The following is a 19,660-nucleotide window of genomic DNA, read 5'->3' on the forward strand; positions in this document are numbered from 1 at the left end:
CGCTTCCATCAATGGCTTGACTTTCCCAGAAGAAAGCCCATCAGCTCCGCAGGGAAAGAGGTGGTGAGGAGAGAGTGGGGGCAGGGCAAGGAGAGGAGGAACCTGGAGCAGGTAGAAGGAGGCAAAAAAAAAAAGCCACCCTTGAAACACAAGGTGACTATGGGGATTCCAAAGAAATGATGGAGGAGAAGGGGCAGGAGACCCTCAAGCAGGTGGCTTACCGCTCCCCACAGGGTTCCCTGCTACCCCCTCCAGACCCCGCCACCTCTCCTCTCCCTCTTCCCGTCTTCCCTGGTTACAGGGAGCAGTGGGGAGGGGTCACATTACCTTTCAGAGGAGGGTGAATCAGAGAGAGATGGCTCAGACATCTGGAGAGGGGGAGGGGAAGCATCGGAGGGAGAGGAAGGGAGAGGGAGGGAGCGCGTGGCCGGGGTTGGGGGGTAAGAATGGGGGGGACCGACTAAGCGGCTGGTGGGGCTAAGAGACCAAGAAAGAGGAGGGATACACGGGTACTCAAGAGAAATAGTCGCTGTGCTGATTGTGTGTGTGTGTGCAGAGATGGATGACATTCTTAGCAGGGGCAGGGAGGAAATGGCCAGGCCAGCTGTGTATTCAATCACATCAAGAGTGGGTGGGCATAGTGGCATTTCCAAATTAAATAGATGTGGTCTTCTCTCCCAATTTGTGTGGCTAAATGGTTGTGTGGGTCTCCGAGCTCTCTCAAATGCCTAAACAGCTTTCGGTCTCTGAGTGCATCCAGTTGTGGGCACCTGGTAGTTGCTGTTTGGGTCGGTGGTACATAAGGTGTGTGAGTGTCCCCATGCTTCCTGGGCTTTGTGCCTCCCCCTACTCACCACTGTGCGAGGGTGTTTGTGTAACAGAAGTTCAGAATGCCAGCAAGTCACCTGCAGCCCCCACAAGCTGGGTCCTCGCCTCTTACCCCTCTTACCGTCACAGGGTTCTCCTACTTCCCTATTTCCCCCTGATGCCTCAGCCTCCCCATCTGTTCCTCCACTTGAGCTTGGAAGCCGAGGGGAATTTCAGAGCTTCAGTCCTGGGCTGGGGGAGGGGAGCCAGGTGGAAACTAGGGTGGGCAGGGGGCATCCAAGACAATGGAATCTGGTGGTTTCCCCACCTGGGTCTCCATCCCTCATGTTTGCGTGGGTTCTGGGCTGGTTGGCCTCTCTCTTCAGTTCGTTACCTGGGCTGATGTGCATGTAAACACACACACACACACACACACACACACACACACACACACACACACACCTTTCTCAGGATGAACCATGCCCTTTATTCCCTGCTGCCTCTAGGGGCTTTGGAAGAAGCTGGACTTGGGACAGGTGCCTGAATTCGGGTGAGGAGGGAGTTGGCAGGGAAGATATAGGAATGGGGGAACGCTACAAGAGGCAGATCTGAAATGGGGACCTGCGGCGGGGCTGTCTGGTGTGGGTTCTGAGTTGTTTGTGTGATTTCATCTCTCTTTGTTTCTGAGTCTCCCCCACACTCTCCATGAGGGGAGCAGGAGAAGACGGGGTCCCCAAGAGTAGTGATCCAAACTGAAAATTTGGAAATCTAGGGGAGGGGAGCTGAGCACTGGGTCGTTTCCCTGAGAACCAAGAGGTAGGGGGCTGGGGCTTCTGCAGCTCAGTCCCCCTTCCCCTCCCCCCATCCGTGAGTCACCTCTGCAGCCTTCCGTTGCGTCAGCCATGGTGGGGGTGCAGGCAGGGAGGGGGCACATTTGGAGTGGGGCAGGGGTCTCTACAATGAACTGAAAGCAGCTGCTGCAGACCCCTCCTTCCTGAAAATCACCTTGCAGAGAACACACAGTTAGGCTACCCCCTACTTATCCCCCAGGAGGGTGGGGGTGGGTAGTTATGGGAAGGGGAATGGGGAGAGGGTTGGGGTTCACTGGGGGATCTGCAATAAAGAATTGTGGGAAAGAAGTGCCCAGTTTGGTTTTCAGTCCTAGGGTCCCATCCCCTCAGACCCCCTACCACTCCTGAGTGGGGGAAGGGAGACCTCACAAGCCGGGGGAGGGCACCACCGCAGAGATGAGTCACCCAGAAAGAGAGAGAAAGAGATGAAGATGGAGAGAGTGTGAGAAGTCCTGGAGAGACGGAGAAAGGGATTCACACACACACACACACACATGCACAGAGACACATCCCAGGAAGGAGCTGCCCACCAATGGAAAGGAACTGTGTGCACTTTCCCAGAGGTCACCAGCCCCCTTCTAAACCCACCTGCCAGGCTCACCCAGCAGGGCACTCAGCTCTGGGGCCGAGACACACCCACTAACAACAGCAAAGAGGAGGCAGGCTGAGCAGGGGTGGCACCCACACACCCACAAGTGGCCAAGGCCAGGGAGCAACGCGCGGCCGGGTTCTCACTCCCTTCTCCAGAGCCTTGGAAGGAGGGGGTCTAGATGCCCTCCCCAGAAAGCCCCAGTGGGGTCTCCACCTCCCAGAGGCTACATCGTGCACACACTCCGAGCCACACCACTTGCCTGCCTCCTATCCACATACACAGTACACATCAACCCTTATTCTTAGAGGGTCACCTCGGGGTGCCTGTTTGTAGGGATGGGGTACCCTAACCATGCTGTCCGGAGTACATCCTGCCCAGACACCCTCCCGGCTCCCACATACGTGTACAGAAACACAGACACACAAAGACGCCCATGGACACACTCACGCGGACCAAAACCACCTTGTGCCGCCTCGCCCGCGTCCGCTCACGTCCTGGCGCCCCCGCGCGTTACTTTTCGGGATCGCAGTCTCCGCCGTCCCCAGCTCGGTTCCCGGGGGGCGGTGCCCAGGATCCTTGCCACCTCCTTCCACCCTACTCCCTTCCCCCAATGCGTCGCCCACCTCTGAAATGGGGCTAGCGAGCGCGGTGGGCCGCAAACCGGGAGCAACACTCCTGGATCCCGGGACTCGGGTTGGGGGTGGGAACTTCGGAGAACTCGCCGAAGGTGGGCAGCAGGTCCGGGGGACTGAGAGGCTCCAGGGTGAGTCCGCAGCGCCGCTGCCTTCCCTGGTTCTGAGCCGCGGCTGCTTGGCAGAGGTGGGAGTCCGGGCGCGCCAGGGCCAGCCGCCCTCCCCCGACCCCACCCTTAGCAAGTCATTAGCCTTCTTGCCACAGGGCTTAGAGATCCTCTCTAATACAGGCTGCTGGGGAAGAAAGGAGGGAGGTATGTCTCATCCTTCGCCCCCGAAGAAGTGAGACAGACGCTGAAGATGGGCACAAGGTCCACTGAACTGTCCAAAAGACAAGAAGGTGGCAATTGCAGGGCGCAGGAGACAGAGCAGCTAGCACCTTGGACAGTGGCTGTTGCCTCTCCCCCCCCCCCCCCCCCCGCCTCCTGGTACCCTCCCCCGTCCACATCTTGGATCCCATTTCCTGCCAGTCTCTGCTTGCGGTCAGCATTTTCCTAGCCAGAGGTTCCAGCTCACACCAGCACACACAGTGAGGTTCTGGGATGGACTCTGGGCTTGGACTACCTGGGTTCTAGCCCCCAGGAGCAGCCCAGCTACTGTGCATGGCTTGGAAGAAGTCCCGTGCTTCTTTTCTGAGTCTGTCTCCTTCCTTTGGTGGATGGGATCCCGGGTGGGACACGCAGTGGCGTCACTGATGCAGCTGTTACTACTTGCGCTTAAATAGATGACTTGCAAAGTCCAGAAAGCACAAACGATCCCAAGCAAGGCAGCTCCATCCAAAAATACTGCAAGTGGGAGTTCCAGTGGTATACCAGAAAGCAGCATGTTGGAAACAGTAGACTGCCAGGCTGGCAGGCGGTGGTGGTGGTGGTGGGGAACCTATCCTGCACTACCCCAAATTCTGCAGCCAAAACACACTGGGGGAAACTGGGGAGGGGGTGCGACCTGCGAAATAGCATCTTGGAGCAAAAGTGGAGGAAACCCAGCTGGAGAGTCAGGCTCCAAGAAGTGCAGCGCCTGAGGTGCACAGGAGCTCCCCGAGGGGGAACTTACAAATGCAAGTCCTTGTCGGGATCTCTCTTTCTTGGTATTGGGGGAACAGGAAGATAGGCCTAGAAGGATAGCGATCCAGGAGGTTCCAGGAGCTGGGGGGGGGGAGGGACAGAAAGGTATGGGGGGGCATGGCACGGGTCTGGCTGAAAGTGGCAAGGGGCCGAGTGCTTTGCTCACTGGCTGAAGGACAAAGAGAAACTGGGAGTAGGTGGCCACGCACTGGCCCAGGCTGCCACCAGGGCGCAGCAGGGATAAGCCAGGCCAGCTAGGTGCTGCGTCCCATCCCAAAAGCGGGGCAGGGGGAAGAAATCGGTTCCTTGGGAGGGACCTTTCCCTCAAATTAGGTGACCCCAATCAGGGCACGGGCACTAGGGGAGTTTGGGGATACTTGGGCCAAGACAGCAGGGAGAGGGGAAGGCTGTGAACAGGCACGGGTTGCAAGTGAGCTTCGCAGCCAGAGGTGAGGGACCAGGGCTGGCTGGGGATCCATGGGGGAAGGTCTCAGAGACCCTGTTCAGCTGAAGTCCTAGGCCTGCCTGGCAGAATCAACCAACGGTGGTCGGAAGAGCTGGCGCATGCAGTGGAGCCGGCAAGGTGCGGGACCCAGCCTCGCAGATAGCTTGGCAGCTGGCTGGCTCTGCACCGTGTCACCACTGCAAGGAAGGTGTCAACACGGAGAGATCACCATGCGGTGCCATCCCCGCCCTGAAGGAAGAAGAAGGGGTGAGCATGTCGCATTGGCATAGGTGCACAGTCCGGTGTGCCTGCACGGAGAGGCCGGGCCCGGGTGCTCCTTCCTCTTCTTCCTCACCTGCCTGATGATGAGGGCTATCTCTCCACGTTGCGGGGGCCCTGTGGGTCGTTCTTTTCGTAGGACTTCTGGGCACCATGCCAAGTCTCTCCACCTGCTCCATCTCTCCAGTTCACCAACTCCAGTGCCAGCTGCAGACTGAGGCCGTGAGGGCGGCCTCCTTGCCATCTCCACCCCATCAGGCACACCGGGGTCATCTTGGTGCAGGAGGCAGTGCCAGGTCACACGGCCCTGCCCAGGGAGCTCTCAGCATGTGCTCATGCTCACTTCCCAATACCTCTGGGTTGCTCCACCTGCTCCTCTGCCAGATCCCTGGGCTCATCATCACGCCCCCTTTCATGGGCTCCACCCTAATGTGCTCACCACGCCCCTTGGCACCTTACCACCCCGCCTCCTCTGAGCTGGGCTCCCAGCCCCAGCTTGCTCCAGCTCTCCAGTTTCCCTGTGTGGGACAGCTCTGTCACTCGAGGGTCCTATTCCTACCCCTGCTCCCCCTCCACTAGACATGCTCCAGATGGATTTCCAAGGCTCTGGCTCTTGATAGTCCTCCATGTCCACCCTTCAGCAGGATTTGCCTGTGCCTGACTACTCGATTTCGGACAAACAGAGGCCCAGGTCATCTCTGAGACCTGTGCATCTTGACACTGCTCCTCACCCTTCACCCCCATCCCTGGGCACCTGGGCCTTGGCTCTCACCTCTCCTCTGGGTGCCTGGATGTGGGGAGAGGTAGTCTACACTCCTGCAGAATGTGCCACAGGAGCCAGCACCTCCTTGGACTCCCATTCCTTGGCTGATACAAAGTCCATTGGCTCAGCCTGTGCCTGGGACCCTCACCCCGACTGAGGCTGAGTCCCAGTAACTCACGCCTCAGCCCTTAGCCATGATCCGGTTCTGGACCTGGCCTGTCTCTCAGGCTCAGAGTTGGGCTCTGTATGTGGCAAGACTTCTGATTAGGGTTGAAGGGCAGTATCCAGTTTCGTGATTCTGCAGAAAGAAGAGAAAGAATCTGAGGGGTGCTAGGAGCATGCAGGCCCCAGTACCAGGGTGTCTGCTTCCAGCCCTGGCCCACTCTCTCCTCTTTCAGCTCCCTGTTAATGTGTACCATGGGAGGCAGCAAGTGGTAGCTAAGGTGCTTGGGGTCCCTGGTAGCCATGTGGGAGGCTCAAATGAAGCTCCTGGCTCCAGGTTCCACCTGGCTCAGCCCCAGCTATTGCGTGCATTTGGGGAGTGAGGCAGTGCACAGAAGGTCCTCTCCTCCACCCCCACCCCATCTCCCTCTCTTCCTGTAACTTTGCTTTATAAATAAGTAAGTATCTAGAGAGCCACATCTTTTAAAGAGAGAGAGAAAGAATTCAACCCAAGGGCTCTGCTCTGTGCCTATATACACTCCTGCCTTGCCACCCTCCTCATATCCCCTCCAAGCTGTCCTGCACAGACACTTGTCTTTCCTGTCCCACAGGAGCTTAGAGGGGAAGAGGCCTTGGGGGACATGGCAGGGGAGATTCCTCCCTTGGCCTCATCCTGCCTACAGGAGGGCTCCCCAGAAAGGAGCAGAAACCCAGACCCAATCTCTTTGCTGCCAAGGCCCCAGATCACCCCAGGGCATATGTCAGGAGTGGGGAATAAGGGACCCAGGATCCCCTCTGTGTAGCCATGCCATCACTCCCCCCCACCAAAAAAAAAAAACAAAAAAACAAAAAAACCCACAAGCCTGAGCAGCTGTGGGCCCTGGTCTCACCATCACTGAATACCCAGGTTTTGTTTTTGGACCACCCTGGGACCTCTTCCTGTGTTTTGGTTCATCCCCCTTCCCTATGAGCAGGCTCAGCTGCGGGGCTTGGAAAGTCACCTGACCACCAATGAGGTGTCAGCCCACAACTTCCCTCCTTGAGTCTCAGGGAGAGGCAGATGGGGGGTGGAGAGCTCTCGGGGGGGGGGTGGCAGGGAAGAGCGGGTTCTGTGCCCACTCACCCCATCTTTGCTTCTCTGGAGCTCCTTCTTCTTCCATACCCCTTGATGGGGGGGCAGGGGGACACAGACCAGGTTCCAGGATCCTCAAGCACTTGGGGAGGTGAGACAGGGTCCAAGGCAGGTCATGGGTAGGCCTTGTCCCTTCCCTGCCAGCCCAGCAGCCTCCAGCCAGGCCCCTGGGAAGCTCAGGTGCACTCTGGGTGGGCCCTGTACAGGGGAGTTCAGGCTCCTCCTGGACCAGCCCCAGGAGCGGGCTCCCTACCCCACCCTGGGTCCCTGTCTGGAAGGATAGCTCTGGGGAGGAGGGACATTGGGAGTCTATGTCCGCACCCTACTGGCACTGCCCTTCATGGGGGCTGCCTGGAGCCTAGGCTGGGGCCAGGGAGCTGGAAAGGGAGAAAGAGGAGCCGAGAGCGGAGGGGCAGAGACAAAGAGGCCATGGCACAAAGCGCCCAGGGACCAGGGAGATTTGGATGGAACAGAACGCAGGAGAAGGGAGGAGACAAAGGTGGTCCGAGACAGAGCTACCCCGGTCGTGGGGATGAGCAGGCCAAGCGGGCCCAGAGAACTCATGGTTGCCGGCCCAGGAAACCCACAAAGATCATACCGTACAGCCCTGCCCCAGGGGCGCCAAAAACAGAAAGTGGGCAACACACCCCTTTCCCGAGGGGAGGAGAGGAGGAAAGGGGAGACTGAGAGCAGAGGCCATGGGAATGGAGGTGTGGAGCGTCAGGCAGGGGAGGAGCGTCCCACAGGGTCCCCAGGGTGCACGTGGGGGCTCCCCTGCGTCCCTTTTCACGAGTGAGCATTTGAGGGGGCGCCATGGGAGCGGTCTGCTGGGCCGGAGTGCCCCTGGGCATTGGACCTCAAGATGGAAGGAAGCCAAATGGCGCTGGGGGGGTGGGGGGTGGTGGAAGTGAGAAGGTGGATGATGGAAAGACACAGCTGGATCCCTGAGGCTGAGTGTGGGTCTGGGAGAAGGGGATGATAGCAAGGCATGGAGCGCTGTGGTGTTCCCTCCCCACTTAGGGGGCAAACGCTCCCGACCTGCCACCTCACCCGGGGGGGGGGTGGATGTGGGTGGGGGCTCCTACCTTGTGCAAGGTGCGCGGGTCCAGTGATGGTGACACATGGGAAGCCGTTTGGGCTCTCAGCTCCTCATTCACATTGAACTCAGCCATGCTGCTTGTGGGTTCCCAGGGAGTGGAGAAAGCAGTGAGATAGTGGAAACCCGGGGAGCATCTGCAAGGGTCTGGAGTGGGTGGCGGTGTGGGCTGCAGGCAGGCCTGGGGTTACACTGTCAGGTGGCACTGGCTGGGCTTTGGTGCAAGAGGAATTGCCGGTTTTGTCTCTTTCCTGCCCATCGCCTCCCTTTCGAGTATGTTCAATCTGGGGCTTGTCAGTTCTGGGGAAGTGGATAAGGGTGGACGTGGAACTCCAGTGAGTACAGCAGTTCTACTGCCTAATGCATGGGCTCCACCCCACCCACAGGGGAGGATGCACACCTGTGGTTGCACCTGCTCAAGACCCAGGACAGTGACAGGCACAGCCCTTTCCCAACTGTGCAGTGCTGGGAGGGTGGCAGAGATGGAGGAGGCTCCTGGGGTCCGCCCAGGACCTCCTGTACGGGCTGCCCGGCTCTCACCTGTCCTCAGCCCCTTCTCCCCACAGTGCGTCCTTCTGCCATCTGATTCTAGGTCCATAGTCCTATATGCAGGTGGGCTGATCCTGCTGGGCATGGTCCTGTGATGGGGTGGGAGTTGCGGGTTCATGTCCTAGAGGCCCCCATATGGCCACAGCATGGCCACAGACATGGAAGCCGAAGGAGGTGTGGCCAGGAGTCATGGACCAGTCTCTCAGCCTGTTCCTGTGTCATGTCTCCCCTTCTCTGACTTCCGGGAGTGGCCACACTCTACCTTTCACCCGAGTAAGGGTGGAGTGGGGAGTGCAGCCCTAGGGGAAAGCACTCACCAAGTTCCAGATTCCCAGGGGAAAGTCTATTGGCCCAAGGGAGAGGCAATCAGCTTGTGATCCCGCCCCTTCCACCTGAACCCTCACCTTTTGCCTCCAGATTGTCTTGGATTGGTCCAACGTTTCTCCACCTCCAGGTCCTCCAGACAATCAGAAAGTAAAGCTGCCCAATATTTCCACCCTTCTGGGGGTAGCCAATGTCCCCCCGCCCCCCCGGCTTCCCCAGGACAGGGGGTGGGCAGTGCTGATGTCAAAGGTGGCTTTGGTGTCTCAGCTGTCCCTCCCCAGAGGGGTGGCTCAGAGCAGGCAGGGATGCTCACCTGTGCTCTGATCTGGGGATGGGAGAGGGAGGAGGCCTGGCTTGGCCCCCCAGTTTCTGTGCCCCCTGTACCTACAGGACTCTCTGGAATGTCTCCTCCGTCCCTGGGTGGCAGAGTTGCGTGGTCACAGGTGGGGCAGGAGACCCCCAGTGACCCAGGAGAGACCCCAGAGGTGGAGAGGACTCGAGCCTGGGAACCCACTCTGCAAATTTCACATGGTGGGACAAGGGGTCAGTGTGACCATTGGGGGAGACATGCTCTAGTGCTGGTCCTCTGCTGCCTGTCCCCTGCTCCCTGCATCTGTATTCTGGAGGAGCCCAGGGTCTGTCTCCTCCCTAGGTGTATGTGTGTGCGGGGGTGGGGGGGTTGTTTCTGCATCCAGGCACTCAGAGGATTTGGATTTGCTCCTTGCCCCTGCGGTTCTAGGCCTCCTCATCTCTGCTCCCTCCTCTTCCTCTGACTCTCTAGGCCTCGCAGGCTTCATCACCAGGGTTCAAGGGTTCAGGTGCCGTTGTAAAGTTATGGAGCTGGCAGAGCTTCCATGATCTCACCCCCCGCTGCTTCACCCAGTCTCTTCCCTCCTCAGGACCTGCTCCTTACTTCCAATCAGCAGGAAGAAGGCCCTGTGTGTAGGGTTCCCAGGATGGCATTTCTGTCTAGAAATCAGATTCACGGAAGGTTAAATGCTCTGACCAACTGAGGGTGGCGGCTCTCACTTGGAGGGGGCGTCATTGTCCCTATATCCCAATCCATGCACTGAAGCCTCTCCCGCATCCTGCAGCCAACCTCTGAGGACAGGAAGTGGGTATGCCACCAACCTTGCCCTGGAACTCTTCAGGCACAGGATGTCTCTCGTTCTCAGCTGGGCTCTCTGCACACAAGTACAAGCTCACTGAGTGTGTGGTGGGGGAAGGAGAGACTCCCACTTACCTGTGTCCGGCACCTGCTTTCATCTGCCTCTCTGGACTCATGCTAAAATACTAATTCTCGGGAAAGAAATAGCTGATTTCAGCCTACAATTTGAAGGTTACAGTTCAGGATCATGTGGCAAGCCCCCCAGTGACCTGCAGGCCTTCTCCAGCTGCTGCCCTGGCAACCCCAGCTAGGTCACCTCTCACCACCAGTCTTGCAGATGTGGTACCATGAATCCTGTTCAGACTAGATTGGGCATTTGCCCAAGGTCACCAAATTGGCAGAAGAAAACCAGACCATCACCCAAATTAATAGGCAGCCCAAGCCCACATGTGTCCAAACATTGTGACACAGCAGGGTAAGTGACTGCCTGTGATTGTCGGTACACCCTAGGAGTGCCGGTTCAAGTCCCAGCTGCTCCACTTTCCTTCCAACTCCCTGCAAAGGTGTTAAGGGAAAGCAGTGGAGGATGGTGCAGTGCTGAATTGGCCTGGCTCCACAACCATTTGGGGAGTGAACTGAACAGTAGATAGAAGATCTCTTTCTCTCTTGCTCTCATGTTGTCACTCTCCCTTTCAAATACATGAATGAAAAGTCACCTGTGTGACCCCTCTGTAGGGGTGCACCTGAATTTCTGCTTTCTCCCCGTCAGCAGGTCCCTGTCCCAGTTCAGGGAGACCAATGCTGTCTGTCATGTCCTCTCCTGGCTGTTTTACTCTGAAAACTACAGTGGCCCGTTGAGGGATCTAACCAATGCCCCATCTGCTTTCCAGCAGCCCACCCTAGCTGATCATTGGAAATGATCCTCTGTGTGGGGGGCCTACCCAGTTAGGCCCTCTTAGCATCCTGAGGCCTGGGCTTGTCGTGTGGCTCCAGTCTATATATCCTGCTTCCTGCTGATGCACATCTTGGAAGGCAGTTGAGCTGCCGTGACACCAAAAGGACAGTAGGGTTGAGGTCCTGGCTCCTGGCCCATTTGTTGCTGGGTTAAGCAGCACTTGAGAAGATGGCATCCCTTATCAGAACCCTCCCTGGCTGCTTCATTTCTTCTTTTTAAAAGATTGATATATTTATTTGAGAGACAGAGTTACAGAGAGAGAGAGAAAGAAGGAGAGAGAGAGGAGACTGATCTTCCATCCATTCGTTCACTCCCCAAATGACCACAACCACTGAGGTTGGGCCCAGGCTGAAGTCAGGAGCCAGGAACAATGTCTGGAACTCCTATGAGGGTCTAAGCACTTGGACCATCCCCTTCTTCTTTCCCAGACACATTAACATAAAGCGGGATTGAAAGTGGAGCAGTTGGGACTCGAACTGGCACCCACAAGGGCAGAGGAGTAGTGTACTGAGCCACCATGCTGACCCCTACTTCACTTCGGATCAGGAAGCAGATGATGGCTTACGTACTTCAGTCCACCACTAGGGGGAGACTGGCTCCTGATGCTGCTGGAGTCATTGGGGAGCATCCAGCAGGTTAAAGACTGCTTTTCTCTGTATCTCTGTGTTTCTACCTTGATTTCTGTCACTGGAGCCTTTCAAATACACAGATACATAATAAAAAACACATATAACAATATCATTTCACACCTAAGGTATAATTGTTAGTTCATGTGTTAACAATTTCAGAAGCAGGGAAAATACCACATAAGGGACATTTAAAATTTTTAAATCTCCTGATGTTGCTGTAGTATAGTAAGGTCACCACCTGAGATGCCAGCATCCCATCTGGGAGCCGGTTGGAGTCCTGGCTGTTACAGATCCAATCTAGCTCCCTGTTAAGCATCTGGGAAAGCAGAAGAAGATGGCCCAAGTCCTCGGTGGTCCTTCCATCCATGTGGGAGACCCGGATGAAGCTCCTGGCTTCTGGCTTTAGATCTGCTCAACTCCAATCATTGAAAAATGAGCCAGCAGGCCTGACGCAGTAGCCTAGCTGCAAAAGTCCTTGCCTTGCACTCATTAGAATCCCATATGGGCACTGGTTCTAATCCCGGCCACCCTGCTTCCCATCCAGCTCCCTGCTTGTGGCCTGGGAAAGCAGTCAAGGACAGCCCAAAGCCTTGGGACCCTGCACCTGTGTGGGAGACATGGAAGAGGCTCCGGGCCCTTGGCTTTGGATCGGCTCGGCTCCTACTGTTGCGGTGATTTGGGGAGTGAATCAGCAGATGAAAGATCTTCCTGTCTCTTTTCCTGTCTGCATATCTGCCTTTCCAATAAAAATAAAAAATATATCTTAAAAAAATGAAGCAGCAGGTGAAAGAGCTTTCTGTGTCTGCCTTTCTCTGTAACTCTGACTTTTACATAAACATATAAATGCTTAAAACTAACATACACACAGAGATGCTGTGGGGTAGGTAGCTCTCTGTTGCCAGGGGGAGAACTGAGCCTGGGAGCTGTGAAGTGACTAGGTCCAGCTTGAGGTCAGTGAGCTAGGGGGCAGGCTCAGCTCCAGGTCAGTGGGGCTGGCACACAGGTGGGCTGACGTGTGGGTGTCCTCTGTCCTTGCTGAGACGGTTCTCAGGCCCCGTACCGGTCTCCAACCTTGGCTTTTGCGTCATGCCTCGACACAGGGCTTTGCACCTGCCCCCTCTGGCTCTGCTTCTGGTCAGTTGTCCCAGTGACCAGAGAGCTGGTGGCCTAGGATAGGTGAGAGGCCAAGCCCAGGAGGCAAGAACAGGATGAGCTGGGTCTCATGCCCTGACTCCTGGCACAGACTCCTGTTACGGCTCACATTTTTTTTTTAAGGTGGAGGAACAGAGGCAGACAAGAAGAGCTCCCCCATTTGCTCCCATACTCACCAACTGTCTGCAACAGTGGGGGTGGACTAGGCCACATCTGGGGGCCCAGATTGCTATTTGGGGCTCCCACAAAATGTGGCAGGTGTTCAGATGTTGATGCTGGGGGACAGTTGGAGCTTGACCGCATTCTGAAATGCGGGGATGAATCCCAGGCTGGATCTTGGTGGCTGTGAACAATGCTCAGCCCAGGTTGCGGTCTCCATTCCCACCGGGGGCCCCATCAGTGTTGCCCAGAGTGGAAGCCCTGGTCTTGCTCACAGACCAAGTGACACCAATTGACCAACCAACCAGGCATGGTTGCCAGTCTGGCTGCCGGCCATGCCTCTTCCCACCCTCCTCTGCCTCTCTGAGGGCTTCCCCTGGGATTGCAATCCCAGGGTCAGAGTCCTCCAATCCCAGCGCTGTGATGAAGGGGACTGTGCCCCCTGTCTGGTGAATGTGAACCATGGGGCATTGAGGCAGGAATCCATTGAGGTCTCTTGCAGTCTGAACAGAACTCTACCCAGCACCCTCTGGCATCACCCTTACCAGTCACAGGGCACCTGCTACTTGCCTATCTGGTCCCTAAACCCCCACAGCTACACAAGCACAGGCGCCAGTCTCTGGTCTGACCTCTTCCACTGTCCTACTTCCTGCCATGGTCTACTCCCCTCACACCTGCCTGCGTCCACAGCTTCCACAAAGACTGGCTCCCTCCTAGTCCTGCTTCTCTGTCCACTCACCTCCCGGATGAACTTGTCCAGTTAGGAGCCTGAATGGGCCTCAAGGTCAACTCTGCTCTCTCCTCCACCATGTTCTCCTGGCTTCTCTCTCCCTCCTGGGCTACCTGCCTTCTGAACTCCACCCCAACCTAAGGACAGGCCCAGCCCCACTCCCACACCCCGCCCCTGTGGACATGGACCTCACACAGAGGCATGATGGGAAGGGAATTCCCTTCCACACTCTCCCAATCCTCACCTGGCCCCCTCCACTCCCAGGGAGGAGGGCAGGGCTGGAGGGCATCTAACCCATCCCCAGCTCACAGCTTCCCCCTGAACTCTGCCCCTTGGGCAAGAACCCGGAGCTTAGGTACAAAGCAGAGAAGCTTTGGGGATAACCCTGGGAGGCGGGAGCCCTGCCTCCACATGGCAGGGCCACCTGGACAGGATCAGCAGCCATGCTGCAGGTTCAAGAACTCCAACAGCCCAGCCTTTGGGGCAAGTACCCAGCAAGAATATGCAGTGTCTGCTCTGTGACCATCCTTGCTCCCATAACAGGAAAAACATGGGAAGGACTGGGAGCAAATTTAGTCCCCAGTGGGCTCCAGGCCACAATCATCTGGGCTCCCCACCTTAGAAGGACAAGGAGTCTCCCACAGAGGTGCCCAGCAGGTGCACAGACAGAACCAAGTCTGTCTGGGATTTCTGAATGGTCTGGCTGAAATTCTTCTGATTTTCTGCCTAGTGTGTGAGATTCCTTCTTCCCAGCCCTGAGAGTTTGGACTAATACCTGCTCTGGCTCCACCCAGCTCTCTGTAGCAAGTTGGGGCAGCAGGCATGACCCCCAGGATTGCTGTCACCCACCTGGTAGACCTGGGGTGAGTTCCCAGGTGGTGGTGATGGCAATGAAGCCTTCATGAGCCTTTGGGGGTGACCCACAGGGTGGGAGTGCCCCATATCTCTGTCTCAGTCTCAGTGCCTCTCAAACAGAGAGCAAGGATATTTCCACAAAGAAAACCAAAGACGTAAGTGGGAGATCCAGCTGAAGCTCCTGACCTCTAGCTTCAGCCGGGCCCAGTCCTGGCCATGGAAGGCATCTGACAAGTGAATCAGCGATGGAAGATCTCCCTGTTTCTATGTAACTCTGCCTTCCAAAATCAATTTAGCAAAGACAAAAAATTGGCAGCTAGAGATGTGGTTTCCCAGGAGCTCCACGTTCTAGGCACATTGAGGACTTGATGGATCTTCTGCATGGGGGCCACACCAGCCCTGTCATCCTCAGTGACCTCACCCCTGTCTACTCCCCGCCTCCCGGACTTCCACTCTTGGTTCTAGCCGGATGGCGGGCAGTGGTGGGAGTGGGTGAGCTCTGAGAGGCAGCCCTTACTAGCAGAAGAGAAATCCCAGTCCTGGACAAAGACTGGAGTGTGGTTTTTTTTTTTTTTAAAGATTTTATTATTATAATTATTGGAAAGCCGGATATACAGAGAGGAGGAGAGACAGAGAGGAAGATCTTCCATCCGATGTTTCACTCCCCAAGTGAGCCGCAACGGGCCAGTACGCGCCAATCCGATGCCGGGACCAGGAACCTCTTCCGGGTCTCCCACACGGGTGCAGGGTCCCAAAGCTTTGGGCCGTCCTCTCCCACTTTCCCAGGCCACAAGCAGGGAGCTGGATGGGAAGTGGAGGTGCCGGGATTAGAACCGGCGCCCATATGGGATCCCGGGGCTTTCAAGGTGAGGACTTTAGCCGCTAGGCCATGCCGCCGGGCCCTGGAGTGTGGTTTTGAAAGAAATCACTCCATGAACAATGTACAGCAAATTGCAGATTTTTATTCCCGGGGTGGCACCCAGAGGAGTCATCAGTCGGCTCGAGAGAGGAGAGAAAAATCTTCCACCGAAAGAATTCCTTAGACAGTGGAAGGCAGGGTTGCCTTCTCGAGATTTTCTTGTCAGTTCTGGTTTCTGGCCTGGGTGCTAGCAAAAACCAAAGGGGTCCGCATGAGCTGGCAGAGGCCAAGGGATGCTCTGCTGTGTTTTTTTCCTGTGGTTTGAGTTTCCTTAAACATCTTGCTGTGTTGTGGTCCCTCAGTCTGCCCAGGGGCAGTGTTTGGAGGCCGGGCCTTGGGGGAAGGGTGCTGCAGGTGATTAGCTGGGCCTTAAAGGTACAGTTCCAGTATCTCTGTGATCCTGGATGGACGGAATTGCCATCCACCCCTGTGCAGGGAGTAACAATCACAACTTGAGTTGATACAGCTGCTGTGGGTTTGGCCTGCAACACTTTGAGCTGAACCAAGTTCCTTGTCCTCTCAGCCTGTGTTGGGCCATTGGTTACAGTATAACACTGATAAAGACAAACTCTGGGAATATGAGTGTCTCTGCTCCCCTCCCCAGTACTATCCTGCAATGAAGACCACAGTGAGGGATGTGGCAGCATCTTCCTGGCTCGTGTTTTGAGCTCATCTCTGTCCTAAGCACTTTTGGATTGCATCCATGGACTGTCCAGAGCAGCCTGGGAGGTTGAGCTGAGAGCTGGGCTTGCAGGAACAAGAAATGCTGGGAAGAGTCTGTCTTGCACCCATGCAGTCCACCAGTCCCAGGAACTCCCACAAGAGGGACAGGTGCAGGAGCAAGCACTGTACTGAGCTCTGTGTGCTCTGGGTCTGGGTTCCTCCCCTCCCGGCCTCTTGCAGGGCCCTGACCAGGCTCAGCTCCTGCCCTGTGGGTCCCCATCACCCTCACTGCGCCTCCTCCATCCTGCTCACCTTTTAATGACGACCACCCCACCCCAGCCCCCTCCCCAATCCATACTGACCCTTGGGGGTGCCTGGCTAAGCAGATGCCTTCCTTCACAGAGGGACAGGGAGAGACTTGTCCCAGGTCATGTGGTAGAGTCCTTTCTCCCTGGTGGGAGAATCAGGGTCCTGAGCCCCAATCCTAGGTACAACTCTGCAGCACGACAGGACAGGACAGGACAGGACAGGACAGGACAGGACTGGATGGGAGGGTTGGGTAGGGTGCAGTGCCTGGTCATGCTCACTTCCACCACAGGCTTTATTGGAGGGCAGAGGGGTGGGGGCACCATGGGAAGGTAAGGCCAGGTCTAGCAGAGGGTGAGGTGGCTGGAGGCGGGGACACCACAGCTTTCCTTGTGCTCCTCAAACAGTCGCTGAAGGGCCTCCATGTAGAGCCTGTGGTAGTGGTCAACCTGCTCCTTAGTGGGTGCACTGAGCTGGGGCACGTGGATGGGGGCGCCCACTGCAAGGGAGGGAGGGAGACACAGGTGAGTCAGAGGCTGCTAGTGTCCACACTACCCTTGGCTGCTCCCTCCTGTGCAGGTGGGCACTCACCCACGGTGGTGATGGGTGTGGAAAGGGGCAGCAGACCCCAGGAGTTGGGTGAGAAGAGACTGCGACCCCAGAAGATGCAGGGAGTAAAACCAAAGATTTTTTTGAAGATGACCTGACACAGGAACTTCCAGGAGTCTTTGGGAAAAGTCTTAGTTTTGAAGGTGTCATTCTCCCCAAATGAATACACAGGCACCAGGGACGCCCTGCAGAGACAAATGCCATAGTCAGGTCCTGGACTGACTCCCACAATGGGCACAGCAGGGGCTGAGTGCCCTTTCCTCCCCATCTCAACTGATGCCACTTCCCAGGCCTTTGGGAATGCACGACTATGTCTGCACAGAATGTTCTGGAAGTCTCACCTGTATTGAGAAAGACCTGTGTAGTGGGCTTTCCACAGGTGCCTTCACACTCAGTGTTTGCACCTGCAGCCTTGGGGCAAGGCAGGCCCAGCCTAGTGGAGAGTGAAAGGTCAAGCCCAGGGCTGCCTCTGTGTGGGCTTGGGAAGAGAACCCAGGACCGCTAGGACGGGAAACTTCCTTGTGTCAATTTGGGCCCCACCTCCCCACAGGGAAGGGCTGACAGGTGCAGCCGGGATGCAGGCATAGTGCTTTCCTACAGGGACCTGGACGGCTGGATTAGGGGGAATGACCCAGCCTGGGGAGCTGTTCCCTACTCACCCGTGCCTCAGTGCCAAGCGAACGAAGCCTTTGTGATTCAGGAGTTCCAGGCAGTTTTGCCCTGGGGCTGCATAGAGAGCCTCCTGGGCACCCCCAGGCACGATGACCACTGCCTGGCCGAGCTGGGCGGGAGACAGGATGAAGTCCAGGCTGGCACGGCTCACGGGTCGCAGTCCTGTGTCATGAGCAGATCGGAGCAGTCACCACTCCATGTGGGACTATCTATTTTCTCCCCCTACCCTTCAGCTTGGGGTGTGTGAGTTTCACACCTTGTTCCTTCAAACCCCAACAGCAGTTAGAGCAAGTCCCCGGGTCCTGTTGGGAGGATGGAGTCAATCATCCGTTCCTCCCCATTCACCGTGAGGCTCACCAGCAGCCATGATGTAGTCCCGGTACACGGGTGCATAGAAGAGGCCGGCTAGTGTACAAAACCAGGGCTGCAGCCCCGGGAAGCGCTGGGAGAAGTCATTGCACTCGGTGAGAAAGTTACAGTAGGCTCCTATGGACAGAATCCCATGGGGGTGGGCCCCCAGCACGTAGTTCTTGTTGGGGGGCAGTTCTGCTGTCTTCACCAGCTTGGCACAGTTGGGTAGGAGGACAGGAGTGAGTATAGAGGATAGGTCACTGTTGGAAGTGCTGCCCTCTGCCCCTGAAGACCTCAGAGCTCAGGGTCCTGGGATGAGCTCAGGGTTCACCGCTCCACCCCCTGCTCCTCTGTGACCTTGGGCGGCAGGGCTCGGGGCTGCAGGGCAGAGAAGGGTGAGCAGCAGGGGAGGGGCTGGTGGAGAGGAGGAAGCATTCAAGCAAGGGTGACCCATCACCTTGATAGGAAAATAATCTCTTTGGTGTTTCCACATCCACCAGGTCCTGTGAAATTGAAACCATCTTCCTCCTGCGGGCAGAGATCTGGGTGGTAGAATGCCTAAGGCAACTTCTCCACCTCCCCCCCACCTGGAGCCCTGCCTGAGCTCACCTTGGCTGGGGGTGTCCCGGTCCAGGTAGAGCCACATCATGTAGAGAACAGACAGAAACCAGAGTGGTGTGTAGAGCAGAAAGAAGAGAAGAAACAAGGAAAAAGGGCCTGGAGAAAGGTGAGAAAGAAAATTGAGTTCCTTAGTCTATCATTGTGACGTAGTGGTTTGATCTGCTGCCTTCTACACCGGCATCCCATTTGCACACTGTTTCATTCTTGGCTGCTCTGTTTCCCATCCAGCTCCCTGTTCATGTGCTTGGGGAAGCAGCTAAAGAATGCCTATTGCCTGGTGCTTGCCATCTAGGTCTCATGGGTTTCTGGAAGAAGTGCCTAGTTCTTATCTTTGGCCTCACCCAGTCCCATCTACTGCCACTATTTGGTGAGTGAACCGGTGGATGAAAGACCTCTTAATTGTCTTCCTTTCACCTGTGAATCTGCCTTTCAAATAAGTAGAAATCCTTTCTCCATGGAATCACACAGCTCTTCATCCCATCTCCTACCTCCCCTCCGCCCCCTCCGAACTTCTTGCAGGCTAATTCCCAGGTCCTGACCTTGTCTCTTTATCCAGGGGTACATTCCAGCATTACAGCCAATCTCCCTGCAGTCCCTCTTCCTGGCAGACCCAGGAACTCCTGACTCCCACTCTCACCTATGAATGTCACGACCAGCACATAGTGGAGAACGCTCAGGCCTTCTAGCCACTGCTTCCGCAGGGTTTTCTTTGGGTAAGAGAGAGGTAGAGCTGTGGGGGAATCCATCCCAGCAGCTCCCTTTACCCTCAGGTGGTGTCACAGGTGTCCCCTACCCCAGTGTCCAGTGTGTGGCTGGGGAACTGCCTGCATATAGCCCCAGAGTCTCCAGGCACCTCTGAGACGGATCTCGAAGAATCCTGGGTCTGTCAGGCTGGGCTGGTCCTGGGAGGAGCTGGATTGGGGGTGGGATATGCAGGGGAGGGGCAGCACCTGGGTGTCCAGAGACTATGCAGGGAGGGAACAGAGGCTGGCCAGTCTGCTCACAGGGCCCCAGGCGTTGTTGGGCTGGTGCCCTAGAGCCCTCAGAGACTGGGCTGTGGAGCAGCCTGAGTGCTGAGCTCTTTGCAGATGTCTGTGAATGTTGGGGCTCCCTGGGCAGCCATTGCAGGCCTTGTTGGCAGTGCAGGCCTAGTGCACCAGTGTGGCCCTGGGCAC

General features: G+C 56.6%; 1 protein-coding gene across 1 annotated transcript; it reads right to left on the reverse strand.

Moving 5' to 3' along the window:
• Positions 1 to 16,547: 16,547 nt before the first annotated feature.
• LOC101519987 (2-acylglycerol O-acyltransferase 3-like) lies at positions 16,548 to 19,335 on the reverse strand. The gene is made up of 7 exons (XM_058680979.1): positions 19,123 to 19,335; positions 18,474 to 18,581; positions 18,322 to 18,392; positions 17,871 to 18,075; positions 17,501 to 17,675; positions 16,824 to 17,026; positions 16,548 to 16,731 (listed from the first exon to the last, which is right to left on the reverse strand). The coding sequence occupies exons 1-7, from the start codon at positions 19,229 to 19,231 to the stop codon at positions 16,577 to 16,579; spliced, it is 1,026 nt and encodes a 341-aa protein (XP_058536962.1). The 5' UTR covers positions 19,232 to 19,335; the 3' UTR covers positions 16,548 to 16,576.
• Positions 19,336 to 19,660: the final 325 nt, after the last annotated feature.

This window comes from Ochotona princeps, chromosome 24 (genome assembly GCF_030435755.1).
Source record: "Ochotona princeps isolate mOchPri1 chromosome 24, mOchPri1.hap1, whole genome shotgun sequence".
NCBI classification, from domain to species: Eukaryota; Metazoa; Chordata; class Mammalia; order Lagomorpha; family Ochotonidae; genus Ochotona; species Ochotona princeps.